The 13,826-nt window shown below is 43.7% G+C and overlaps 1 protein-coding gene across 3 annotated transcripts in view; it reads left to right on the top strand.

Annotated features, from left to right (window-relative positions):
- kdm3b (lysine (K)-specific demethylase 3B) overlaps positions 1-13,826 on the top strand; it is a 179,244-nt gene that overhangs the window by 120,337 nt on the left and 45,081 nt on the right. For all 3 annotated transcript variants that reach the window (XM_085995468.1, XM_085995467.1, XM_085995466.1), the window contains exons 13-14: positions 8,372-8,524; positions 12,795-12,902. In XM_085995468.1, coding sequence (XP_085851594.1) covers positions 8,372-8,524; positions 12,795-12,902 — 261 coding nt within the window. The remainder of the gene's footprint in view (positions 1-8,371; positions 8,525-12,794; positions 12,903-13,826) is intronic.

Raw genomic sequence — 13,826 nt, 5'->3', positions numbered from 1 at the left:
GTGTGAAGCCCTGATCTTGCCTGCACTGCCTCCCATGGTCGAATAGCCCTGACCGTGTGTAAAGTCCTGAATGTGCAAGTGCTTTTCAGGACAGTCCCACAGCTGCTGGATGAGGGCTGGGCATTAGGGCTTGCAGGTCCCTTTGGCCATAAAGTGAGGTGCACATGCAGGGATGAGGAGGATACTGGAAAGGGTACTCACCCTGACAACCCGAGTGAGGTCATTGAATTTTTTTCGGCATTGGGTTGGAGTTCTGCCAACCACGCTGTTGGACGTGACCCTGTTTGGCACCTCCCTCCATGCTTTCCGATATTCGGCGGGCAGTGGCCTCCTGCCACCCTTAGGGAAGAGGACATGGCGCCTGCGCTCCACTGCGCCAACCAGCACCCTCAGGTCACCCTTGCCGAAGCACTGCGCTCTCTCCCTGGTCTTCTCAATTCTCCTGGGCATGGAGCAGTTCCAGCAGCAGTGTTCAGGCCTTGCTTTAGGGCTGCAGTGTGCAGGGCGTGACAGCCAAACAATTCCACCCTCCCCCTTTTAAGAGTTGACCGGCGCCTGACTGTCTGCCCTCAATGAGCAACTCGCCGCACCTGCGCTGCGCCCGCCCTCGGTGTTAGCGCCTCGGATCGCCGGCTTAGCACCGAATGAGAGTTGTGCATCGCCTGCTTTAGCGCAGCAGCAACCTCTTGGGGCATTGCAACTGAATATCGGTGAAGGTGGTGCTAAGTTGCGCCGGGCGCAAAATTTAGCGAACGCCCGGCTGTGGCGCCTCACACGTGGCTATACTGAATTTCTAGGCCAGTGTGTTTCGAGGAAGCCTGTTTTTATTTAAAAAAACAAAGTGTGGGCATCCTGATGCAAATTTGCAACTTAAAACGCTAAGTTTGTGATGGGGTGTAGGTGCAAACATACTGATTTTGTATGTTTGCACCTACAACGGAAAACGCTGGAAACCCTGAGTAGGTCAGACGGCATCCGTGAAGAGAACAGACAAGTTGACGTTTTGGGTCTGGACCCTTCGTCATAATGGAAGATACTGCAGATGAACAGTATTTGAAATGGAACAGAACAAGAGAAAGTGGGTGGCCAAAAACACAAAACCACACACAGGAAAAGAAACAGATGACCTATAAATTGCTTTAAGTGGAGAATAGATGGTTGAATGGTAGAGTGACGTTAGCATGAAACAAGGGGTGGCATAATGAGAGAAACCAAAGAAATAAAAGACACATACAGGACACAGAGTGGATAAATAGGTAAAGAGTGAGGGGTGGGCAGTTAAAGGGAAGCATGAAAAAGTGACCAAGTGGAGCAGGCTCCACTGGAACCTGATGGAAGAAAAAGAACAGTCATTGTCTGAATCCACAATGAGACCTTGTGCTGACCACCCTTGTTCTGGTGCAGACCAGCATTGTGTTCTGACAGGGGGTTCACACCCCGGAAACAGGGATGGGGGGAAAGGAGCGTGTTGAATTTGCAGCCTGTGTTCTTTGGCTGCAGTTGGAGTCGGTCATGGAACCCTGCGGTCAGTCAGGCCTATTTGATTTCTTCATGTTATTTCAAACTTTGTGAAGTGTAGCCCACCTTCTCCCATCACATCTCTTCTGTTCAAGGACCTGCTTTCTACCCACCCGACTGTCTCTCTGTGAAAATACTATGGTAAGAAATTGGGGAAAGAGGAGAGAGGCAGGGGAGAAAGGCAGGAGAATCAGTTTAAAAAAAAAAGAGGATAGGGGTGTTAACCAGGGAAAAGGAAGGAGAGAGATGGAAACAAATGGAAGAGGAAAGTCAGCTGGAAGCAAGTAAAGGAGAAAGGACAATTTTATTCAGGCTTAATATTTCAGTATCCTTGGCGAGCTTGAGAAATGTGTGCAGTTGGTTGCAAGAATAAAAGTAAAAAAAGCTTTGGAAATGAATCAATGAGATTGTTACATTAAATTCATCAAAAGTTGACGCTACACAAGTGAGCTGCAAACAAATTGGGTTTATAAAAATAAAGTAATTTTTCCCACGCTTCAAGATTTTGCTCCAGTAAAATTGGGTGTGCCCACCCATGTAAACTATGCACGGTAATACAGACATAAACTGTGAACAAAAAAACATTTTTGTCACTCATAGAATCATAGAATGATACAGAACAGAAAGAAGTCATTCAGCCCACTCCAGATCACAACAACTCGCTGCATTTAAAAAATAAAAAAAAAATCCTCATGTCACCTCTTGTTTTCCTATCACCTTAAATCTGTGCCCTCTGGTTACAGACCCTTCTGCCACTGGAAACATAGAGTCATAGAGTTATACAGCACAGAAAGAGGCCCTTCGACCCATCGTGTCCGCGCTGGCCATCAAGCCCTGTATTCTAATCCCATTTTCCAGCACTTGGTCCGTAGCCTTGTATGCTACGGCGTTTCAAGCACTCATCTAAATGCTTCTTGAATGTTGAGAGTTCCTGCCTCTACCACCCTTTCAGGCAGTGAGTTCCAGATTCCAACCACCCTCTGGGTGAAAGTTTTTCCTCAAATCCCCTCTAAACCTCCTGCCCCTTACCTTGAAACTATGCCCCTTGGTTATTGACCCCTCTACTAAGGGGAAAAGTTCCTTTCTATCTACCCTATCTATGCCCCTCATAATTTTGTACACCTCAATCAGGTTCCCCCTCAGCCTTCTCTGCACTAAGGAAAATAACCCCAGCATGTCCAGTCTCTCTTCATAGCTGAAACACTCCAGCCCAGGTAACATCCTGGTGAATCTCCTCTGCACCCTCTCCAATGCAATTGCATCCCTCCTATAGCGTGGCGACCAGAACTGCACACCGTATTCCAGCTGTGGCCTAACTAGCATTTTGTACAGCTCCATCATAACCTCCCTGCTCTTGCCTTCATTAGCCGAGGCATAGAATATAAGTATCCCATATGCCTTTTTAACCACCTTATCTACCTGTCCTGCTGCCTTCAGGGATCTATGCACATGCACACCAAGGTCCCTCTGATCCTCTGTCCTTCCTAGGGTCCTACCATTCATTGTGTATTCCCTTGCCTCGTTAGTCCTCCCAAAATGCATCACTTCACACTTTCCAGGGTTAAATTCCATTTGCCACTGTTCTGCCCATCTAACCATCCCGTCTATATCAACCTGTAGCCTGAGGCTTCACTCCTTGCTATTTACCACTCCACCAATTTTTGTGTCATCTGCGAACTTACTGATCATACCTCCTACATTCATATCTAAATCATTAATGTACACTACAAACAGCAAAGGACCCAGCACCGATCCCTGCGGTACACCACTGGACACAGGCTTCCAGTCACAAAAACAACCTTCGACCATCACCCTCTGCCTCCTGCCACTAAGCCAATTTTGGATCCAATGTGCCAAATTGCCCTGGATCTCATGGGCTCTTACCACCTTGACCAGTCTCCCATGTGGGACTTTGTCAAAAGCCTTACTGAAGTCCATGTCGACTACATCAACTGCACTACCCTCATCCATACACCTAGTCACCCCCGCTTAAAATTCAATCAAATTAGTCAGACATGATCTCCCCCTGATCAAGCCATGCTGACTATCCCTGATTAATCCCCGCCTCTCCAAGTGGAGACTAATTCTGTCCCTCAGAATTTTTTCCAATAATTTCCTTACCACTGATGTTCGGCTCACTGGCCTGTAATTCCCTGGTTTATCCCTACTATCCTTCTTGAACAATGGTACTACGTTAGCTGTTTTCCAGTCCTCTGGCCCCTCCCCTGTGGCCAGAGCGACTCTGAAAATTTGTGTCAGAGCCCCTGCGATCTCCTCCCTTGCCTCACACTGCAGCCCAGGATACATCCCGTCAGGGCCTGGGGATTTATCCACTTTTAAGCCCGCTAAAACCACTAGTACCTCCTCCATCTCAATACTAATTTGTTCAAGTGTATCACAGTCCCCCTGCCTGCTTTCTATGCCTACATCGTCCTTCCCCATAGTGAACACAGATGCAAAATATTCATTTAAAACCTCACCTCCATCTTCCGGCTCTACACACAGATTGCCACTTTGGTCCCTAATGGGCCCTACTCTTTCCCTGGTTATCCTCTTGCCCTGTCACCCCTGATCCTCTCTAACTTTTACCGCTGCACAATAGAGAGCATCCTGACAAACTGTATCACAGTATGGTATGGCAGCTGTAGCTACTATGACCGGAAAGCCCTGCAGCGGGTAGTCAAAACTGCCCAACGCATTACCGGCTACCGACCATAGAGCACATATACCAGAAACGCTGTTTACGGAGGTCACGGTCCATCATCAAAGACCCTACCCACCCCAGCCACAGTCTGTTCGCCCTCCTGCCATCTGGGAGACGCTACAGATGCATTCGCACCTGTACGACCAGATTTAGGAACAGCTTCTTTCCCAGGGCTGTCATCCTACTGAACTCCACAAATAAACTCTAAAGCCTGCACATCTGCCAATGCACTTTATTATGGTTATGTTTATGTTAATGTATTACAAGCCAAATGTATGTTGAATGTTTAAATGTCTTAATCTAAATATACACTCTCGGGAGCCGCAACCCTACATTTCGTTGTACTGCACTTGTGCACTAACAATGACGATAAAAGTTGATTTGATTTGATTTTTGATTTTGATTTTAATATACTTATAAAACACCTTGGGATTTTCCATTTATTTTGCCTGCCAGTGTTTTTTCATGTCCCCTCTTCGCTCTCCTAATTTCTTTTTTAAGTACCCCCCTGCACTTTCTATACTCCTCTAGGGCTTCCATTGTTTTTAATCCTTTGTATCTGCCAAAAGCCTCCCTTTTTTTCCTAATGCATTCTTGTATATCCCTTGACATCCAGGGTTCCCTGGGCTTGTTGGTCCCACCCTTGACCTTTACGAGAATATGTTGGCGTTGTACTCTCTTTCCTTTCTGAAAGACTCCCACTGTTCTGATGTGGATTTTCCTACAAGTAGCTGATCCCAGTCCACTTTGGCCAGATCTTGCCTTATCATATTAAAATCAGCCTTCCCCCAATTTAGAACCTTTATTTCCGGTTCCGGAAACAGTTTCTCCTTATTTACTCTTTGAACAAAGTACCACATAGAAGGCTGGTTAACAAAATTGAGGCTCATGGAATAGGTGGGTCAGTGGCAGCCTGGATAAGGAATTGGCTTAATAACAGAAAACAGCGAGTTGTGGTAAATGGCTGGTTTTCAGACTGGAGGATGGTAGACTGTTGTGTTCCCCAAGGGTCAGTGATGGGGCCACTGCTTTTTGTGATATAAATAAATGACCTGGATATTGGAATACAGAGTAGAGTTTCTAAATTTGCCGATGACACCAAATTTGGGCATGTGGCAAACCGTGAGGATGATACCAATCGACTGCAGCAGGACATAGAAAGGCTAGCAGAATGGGCAGACAAGTGGCAGATGGCATTTAATAGAGAAGTGTGAGGAGATGCATTTTGGCAGAAGGAACAGGGAGAGGCAATATACACTTAATGGCACAGTTTTAAAGAGTGTGCAGGGACAGAGAGACCTGGGAGTTGATGTGCATAGGTCCCTGAAGATGGCAGGACATATTGATAGTGGTTAGCAAAGCATATGGGATCTTGGGTTTCATAAATAGAGGTATTGAGTACAAAAGTAGAGCGGTTATGCTGAATCTTTATAAAGCGCTGGTTAGGCCACAACTGGAGTATTGCGTCCAGTTCTGGTCACCACACTTTAGGAAGGATGTGAAGGCACTTGAGAGGGTGCAGAGGAGATTTACCAGAATGGTTCCGAGGATGGGGGATCTTAGCTACAAGGACAAGTTGGAGAAGCTGGATTTGTTTTCATTAGAGCAAAGGAGGTTGCAGGGTGATTTGATGGAGGTGTACAAGATTATGACGGGTTTGGATAGGCTAGACAGGGAAAGGCTGTTCCCACTAGTTGATGGCACAAGGACTAGGGGACACAGATTTAAGGTTTTGGGCAAGAGATACAGGGGGAATGTGAGGAAAAACTTTTTTACATAGTGAGTGGTGAGGACCTGGAACTCGCTGCCAACGGAAGTGGTGGAAGCGGACACACTCCATGTTTTCAAGGGGAGACTGGATAGGCACTTGAGGGAAATAAACTTGCGTGGAAATAGGACTGACTGGATTGCTCTACAGAGAGCTGGCACAAACTCGATGGGCCGAATGGCGGCCTCCTGTGCCATTATGACTCTGACCTATCAAATCTCCTCTTAAACTTCTCTGCTCTAAGGAGAACAACCCCAGCTTCTCCAGTCTATCCACATAGTTGAAGTCCCTCATCCCTGGTGTCAAATTTTTTGTCTTAAAATACTTATGTGCAGTGCCTTGGGACATTTTACTACGTTAAAGGCACTATATAAATACTAGTGGCTGCTGTTCTAGTAAATGTCATCTGCACCCTTTCTAAGGCCTTGACATCTTTCCTAAAGTGTGGTGTCCAGAATTGAACACAATACTCCAGCTGACGCCTTCCCAATAATGTATAAAGGTTTAGCATAACTTCCTGGCTTTTCCAGTCTATGCCTCTTAATAAAGCCAAGGATCCTATATGCTTTTTTAACAGCCTTCTCAACTTATCTTACCACCTTCAAAGATTTTTAAACATACACCCCGTTTAAAATTGTACCATTTAGTTCATATTTCCTCCCAAAATGTGTCACTTCACACTTTTCTGCTTTAAATTTCATCTGCCATGTGTCTACCCATTTCACCAGTCTGTCTATGTCCTCCCATATCATGGGATATTTCACAAACTTTCGCTGAACTCTTATTTACAGGGCAATTACTGTTTCGATCTGACACATTACGTTACTTTATTGTGCTTCTGGGTTCTAAGATGCTTCGAACTCATCACAGTTTAAACACCTTAGTTATTTTGTAACGTTCATCTTAAGGTGACGGAAATTGAGGGAATGAGAAATAAAGTTAAGCTTGCGCAACTTATGCATTATCTGTTGCTATTTCCATGGAAAGAACTGTGATGTGAATCCACAATGAGTCCTTGTGTGCAACGTAGGCATGGGGGGATTGTATTGCACCCATAATTGCTCAAAGGATATATAAGACTTGAAAAGTTAGCATCCTATGACTGCTAGTAGAGACTCTCCAGTCTCTACCAGCAGTCATACTTCGGTATCTCGAAGAATTTGTTAAAGTTGGAGGGAGAACTGAGCCACAAGTTCCTTCTGACACTCGAGCATGCTTCCTGGCAAACTGACGTGAAGTAGGTTTGTTGTATCCATAAGCTGACGGGGGCCAGGAGAATGATGTGGAGAAATTTAAACCTTTTTTTAAAGTGACATATTAATGGAGCCAGGTTCCGGGTTCTGCCGGCTGCATTTTCGAATACCTTGTTTAATATATTTTGGATGATGGATGAATTGAATGTGATCCTGCTGGTTTTTTGGAAATAACAGTACGGTTGATTTCACGAACTTGAGTGTAAGGTGACAATTTCTACTGCCTTAGACTCTTCCTTCTTTATTTGGTTAATCCTGGCACACAGTTTTCTCTCAGTGGCCTTAACCATTGCATGGGGACTAGTACAAGAAATAAAAATGCACATATAATGCCATGTGTATACAAGCATGACATGAGCATACGAAAGATGATGGACAGGAAAAGATCAACTGGTCCATCAAGCCTGTCCCATACAGTCATGATGCCCTAGCATCATAATTTACAACACCCACTTGCAACCATCTGATCTCCTGGGAGAGGCAACAAAAACAAATGTTAGAACTCCAAGACCAATTTAGGGAGGAAAAAGTCTGGAAAAATACTTTGCGACCTCCACAATGTTGATCAAAACTAGTCCAGAGAACATTTTGACTACAATTCATATTACTTATCATTCCGCCTATCTTTTGTACGCTGTGATCACTACCCCATCCAATACATCTCTTTCAAAGGTTTGCAGTGAATCTGCATGGACTGCTGGAGCCAGCAGCTTGTTCCAACGGTCTACTATCCACTGGAAATAGAAGAACCTCCTGACATCTAACCTAGTTGTACCATAATGCAACTTAAACACATAACCCCTGTCTTTCCTGACCTATCTAATTTAAATAATCTTATCTATACGAGCTATCTAATGGTTGTGGTGTCTTTATTTAACTTAAAGCCCAAGGTTGCAGATTGGTCCTCGTCTAAAATTAAAATTAAGGTGGGTCTATTTGAAGCTTTCATATTCGCAAATGATTCTGATGTCTGAAATATAGATGGAAATTTTTTTAATGGTGTTAAATGTGTCAAATTGTGCTGTGTTGAAATTCTCCATGTTTGAACTTGTAAATATTTTAGTGAACCTAGTGTATTCTGATCTAATTTCCCATTGTGGAATTGACTATATTTTATTATTCTTCAAGAACAACTGGCATGGAAACGAGCCGTACGTGGTATTCGAGAGATGTGCGATGCGTGTGAAACAACTCTCTTTAACATCCACTGGGTCTGTCGTAAATGTGGTTTTGGTGTGTGCCTTGACTGCTACAGGATGAGGAAGAGCCGACCACCACAAGGTATGGCAAAGATGTGAACTACGAGGGCTAATTAAACCATTAAATTGGAGGGATTGTATCTGATACTGTGGTAGAACAGTGCCCATTTTGGTAGCCACATTTAGATTTTGTGCATCTATACAAATGATTGGCCTAATCAGTTAACACACACTCAGTATGGAGAAGGAAGAGCACAGCATTGTTACTAAGTGCGAGTATGGAGAAGGAAGGGCACAGTATTGTTACTAAGTGCGAGATGGCAAAACATCTTAACCATAATGTGGTCAGCTTGCGGTAATACTTCAAATACCCTGTTTTCAGAATTCAATCATTTTTGAATCGAATATAATAAAGTTGTGTTAGCAAGAGGCTTTTGAACTGCAAGAGGATGACTGAGAGTGACACTGACGAGGTGAGTTTTTGCTGCAGTAAGAAAATAAAACTAGCTTGGCCTGAACAAGAGATTGGCATTGAGACAGAATGAGCTTGAACTTGTAAGACCAGGCAGTTGGGTGAGAATTAGTTTTAATTAATTAAGCCTAGAGTGGTTTAGAATTAAGGGTATAGTAATCACATAATCAGGAACACATCTAATGATGTGTATGGAATGTCCTGGAGGTACTACAAAGTACCCAGGAGGAGTTCATATGTATGGTGTGTTGCTCCAGTTGAGGAATTATGATGTTCGAGGGCCATCTGGCTACACTCTGCAACAGAAAAGGTTTCTGGAAAGTGCGTTCCAGAAAGTGGTCGCCTCATAGAGAGAAATAGTGAAAAAGAAGGGAATGGGTAACTGCCTGCGGGGGGAGAAGAGGAGGAGACAAGCGCGTATAGGAAAACCCAGTGGATTTGGACTTGTCCAGTAGATGTACAGTTTCCAGCGCCTATGATGAGGACAAGTATGGAGGCACAGTGCTGGGAAATTAAGAACAATACCACAGTGTCGTACAGCAAGGGGCTGCCCATAAGGAAAAGAGAAATACTGGCCATATGAATAAGCGTAGTAGTTGTGGGGCATTCCATAACTGTGCGATAGACAGCCTGTTTTGCAGCTGTGACTGGGAGTCCCGAACGGAATGTTGCCTTCCAGGTACTAGGGTAAGGACATAGCCGAATGGTGGAAAAACTTCTGAAAAGAGAGAGGAATCAGCTGCAAGTCATGGTTCATGTTGGATCCAATAACATGGGAAAGAGTAGGATGGGGATCTTGCAGAGCAAGTTTGAGAAATCTGTTCTGGATGAAAGTACAAGACCTGAGGGTAGTGATCTGAGGATTACCGTGGATGCTGGTCAAGTTGTAGAGAAACATGTGAACTCGTGGCTAGAAAGATGGTATAGAAGGAATGGGTATCCCCGAATTTAATCGCTCCACCATTGGTGGCTGTTCCTTCAACTGCCTAGGCCCGAAGCTCTGGACTTCTACCTCTCTTCCTCCGTTAAGACACTCCTTAAAACCTACCTTTTCAACCAAGCTTTTGGTCCTCTTTCCCAATATCTCCTTATGTGGCTCGGTGTCAAATTTTGTTTGATAACATTCCTGTGAAGTGCCTTGAGATGTTTTTACGTTAAAGGCACTATATACATGCAAGTTGTTGGTGGTGGTTTCAGATTCCTAGGACATTAGAAAAAGCACTGGGGCATGGGGAAGCTGTACAGGCAGCCAGGTGTCACCTGAATCAGACCAGTACCAGTATCCTGGCAGAGATGGTAAATAAGACAGTGAGAGCAGTTTTAAACTAGTAAAGTGGTGGTGACATGAACAGAGCAGTCCTAGAAATGGGGAAAAGATACAGAAGCTAGATACATATTATAGACATAGATGGCAGTTCAAGTGCAGATACAAATAAGAACTTAAGAAATAGGAGCAGGAGTAGGCCATTCGGCCCCTCGAGCCTGATCTGCCATTCAATAAGATCATGGCTGATCTTCTACCTCAACTCCACTTTCCTGCACTATCCCCATATCCCTTGATTCCCTTCATATCGATCTCTGTCTTGAATATACTCAATGACTGAGCCTCCACAGCACTCTGGGGTAGAGAATTCCAAAGATTCACCACCCTCTGAGTGAAGAAATTTCTCCGCATCTCAGTCCTAAATGGTCGACCCCTTATTCTGAGACTGTGACCCCTGGTTCTAGACTCCCCAGCCAGGGGAAACATCCTCCCTGCATCTACCCTGTCAAGCCCTGTAAGAATGTTGTATGTTTCAATGAGATCACCTCTCATTCTTCCAAACTCCTAGAGACTACAGGCCTAGTCTACTCAATCTCTCCTCATGGGACAATCCCCCCATCCCAGGAACCAGTCTGATGAACCTTCATTGCACTCCCTCTCTGGCAAGTATATCCTTCCTTAGGTAAGGAGACCAAAACTGTACACAATACTCCAGGGGTGGTCTCACCAGGGCCCTATATAATTGTAGTAAGACGTCTTTAGTTTTATACTCAAATCCTCTTGTAATAAATGCCAACATACCATTTGCTTTCCTAATTGCTTGTTGTACCTGCATGTTAACTTTCATGTACAAGGACACTCGGGTGCCTCTGAACACCAACATTTTCCAATCTCTCACCATTTAAAAAATATTCTGCTTCTCTATTTTTCCTACCAAAGTGGATAACTTCACATTTCTCCACATTTATATTCCATTTGCCATGTTCTTACCCACTCACTTAGCCTGTCTATATCCCCTTGAAGCCTCCTTGCATCCTCCTCACAACTTACATTTCCACCTAGCTTTGTATCATCAGCAAACTTGGATATATTACATTTGGTCCCCTCATCCAAATCATTGATATAGATTGTGAATAGCTGAGGCCCAAGCACTGATCCTTGCGGTACCCGACTAGTCACAGCCTGCCATCCTGAAAATGACCCGTTTATTCCTACTCTCTGTTTTCTGTCCATTAATCAATCTTCAATCCATGCTAGTATATTACCCCCAATCCCATGAGCCCTAATTTTGTTCAATAACCTCTTGTACGGCACCTTATCGAATGCCTTCTGAAAATCCAAATACACCACATCCATTGGTTCCCCCTTATCTATTCTGCCAGTTACAACCTCAAAACACTCAACAGATTTGTCAAACATGAGTTCCCTTTCATAAATCCGTGTTGACTCTGCCCAATCCTATTATTATTTTCTAAGTGCCCTGTTTCCACGTCCTTAATAATAGATTCTAGCATTCTCCCTACTACTGATGTCAGAAGGTAAGCGTGAGAGTATTAGATAATGGCAAAATAAGCGAACACATCAACCGAGGGAGTGATCGAAACTAGATGCCTCAAAGGTGATCACTGGGCTGAGGAAGTTAGATGAAGTTAAAGCACCAGGCCTAGGTGGATGTGATGTATTTATATTTCAACAAGACTTTTAATCCTGTTTCACACAAGCAACTGGTCTGTAAGGTAGGAAGGCGTGAAATAGGAGGCATACTTCTGAGGTGGATTGAAAATCCAGAGTAAGCAAGAGGTAGTTGTGAATGGAGGTCTGTCAACTTGGCAGGGTTCTACAGGGATCTGTGCTGGGGCCATTGCTGTTACGAAATGTATATAAATGGTTTAGAGCTGGGGACAGGAACAGAGCTGTCTGTAGAAGCCACCAAACCGAGAGTGTTTTCATACAATTGGGATTGGATAAACCAAATACAGTACAAAGAATCTGAATAGGTTGGGAAGGTGGGCTGATGTGTGTCATTTACAATGGACTAATACAATGTAATAAGATTAGTGAAGGGAAATCAACTAAGTGACTCTGGGCTGTAGGATACATTGCAGGAGAGCGATGTCGAGGTATTGTTGGGTTGTTTAATGAAACCTAAAATGCATTGTGTGACAGTGGAAGGGAAAGCTAACCAGAAGGATACGGCAGAAATCCCAGAGATAACGACGAGTGTGAACAAGTCACTAAAGGCCACACCTGGAGTATGGTTACAATTCTGCTTGCCGTACTAGAGCAGGGATATCCAAGCACTGTGGGCAGTGCAAAAAATGGGCAACCAAACGTTATCCTAGCTTAAGACATGAGTGATGAGGAAAGGTTGAAGAGCAATATTTTGGCTATGATACTGGGTTAGTTTGTAAAAATGCATTTTCATATTACAGTATAGTCAATCAGCCACCCAGACATGATGAGAATGCCAGAGAAGTTGAAAAGAGGAAACATGGGATGCAGAAACAATCTTCTGAACTTGATTAAAATTGAAATATACTGTAATAGATGACCAATTGCACACGTCTTTATTTGTTCATCCTTTGGCGTATTGTATCCAATTTGTTTTGTTTTCAGTGGATGATGACAGTCTTGAGGATGAAGTTTTCTCCTGGCTGAAATGTGCTAAGGGACAGACCCATGAACCAGAGAATCTAATGCCAACGCAAATTATTCCCAGCACTGGTTAGTACATGACCTGTAAATGCATGAAATTACCTTTCCTCAGGACTTTGACAAGCTTCTCCTTCATGGGGCTGATGAGCTTACCTTTTTGCGTAACAGCTTGTATTTTTACAGTGTTGTTTTAAAAAAATTCAGTCACTTTGTGCTATGCACCAGTCCCAAGCCCTCTATCTTTGCTGCTTTTGATCTGGCTACAAAGAGCCTCTCCATTTCTCTTGCATTCAGTAAGGCAGTCTCTAACTGCCTGACTGCTTGCCTGCTGACTTGACTTGATCAGGAACTGGCCATGTGTGAAAACATAGACATGAGCCTGCCTCGTCACGATGTAGCAACGCACTGAATCGAGCACTTGCACACTAACATTTTTGCTGCTCTGTTGGTTTTGTTGAAAAATTTGTATTTTTTTTTAAATGGCTTCTCCTTGGTATAAAATCAGCCCTGTTTCGTATTTCTAAACTATTTCTGCTGATACTTGCAAAGCAACAAGATCACTTATGTCTGTCGCTACTCCCTCCAACTATTTGTCGTCCTATCTGCTACCAGCATAGATAGACTGTTGTGCTTCAATGTTAGTTTTATCTAGATAATTATATGCTGATGTTTGTGCATCTCTTTGCAGTGTCATGTGTCTTAAGTTAGAAACAATGAACATAAAATAAATCTTTGAGCCTACCTGGCGACATGCTAGAGTTCGTTTTTTTTCTATCTGCCAAAGCTAATATTGGCAGAAGGAGCTCGTTTTTCCTTGACTATACTTTTAGGATATTAGATTTGGAGGGTCGGAGTTGTAAAGGATTCTGGGGTAATACCTGGATAAATAGCCCCACATGTTTAAGTTTCTTTAATGGAAGCAGTGGAATTTCTTAATTTAAATGCAAAACTCTCTACAGATGCTGATTGGCAGCAAAGTCTGTTTCTCTTCTG

The sequence above is a fragment of the Somniosus microcephalus genome, chromosome 8, assembly GCF_052327205.1.
Source record: "Somniosus microcephalus isolate GS21.2 chromosome 8, FLI_Smic_1.0, whole genome shotgun sequence".
Lineage (NCBI taxonomy): Eukaryota > Metazoa > Chordata > Chondrichthyes > Squaliformes > Somniosidae > Somniosus > Somniosus microcephalus.
This window is presented reverse-complemented; position numbering and strand designations above follow the sequence as displayed.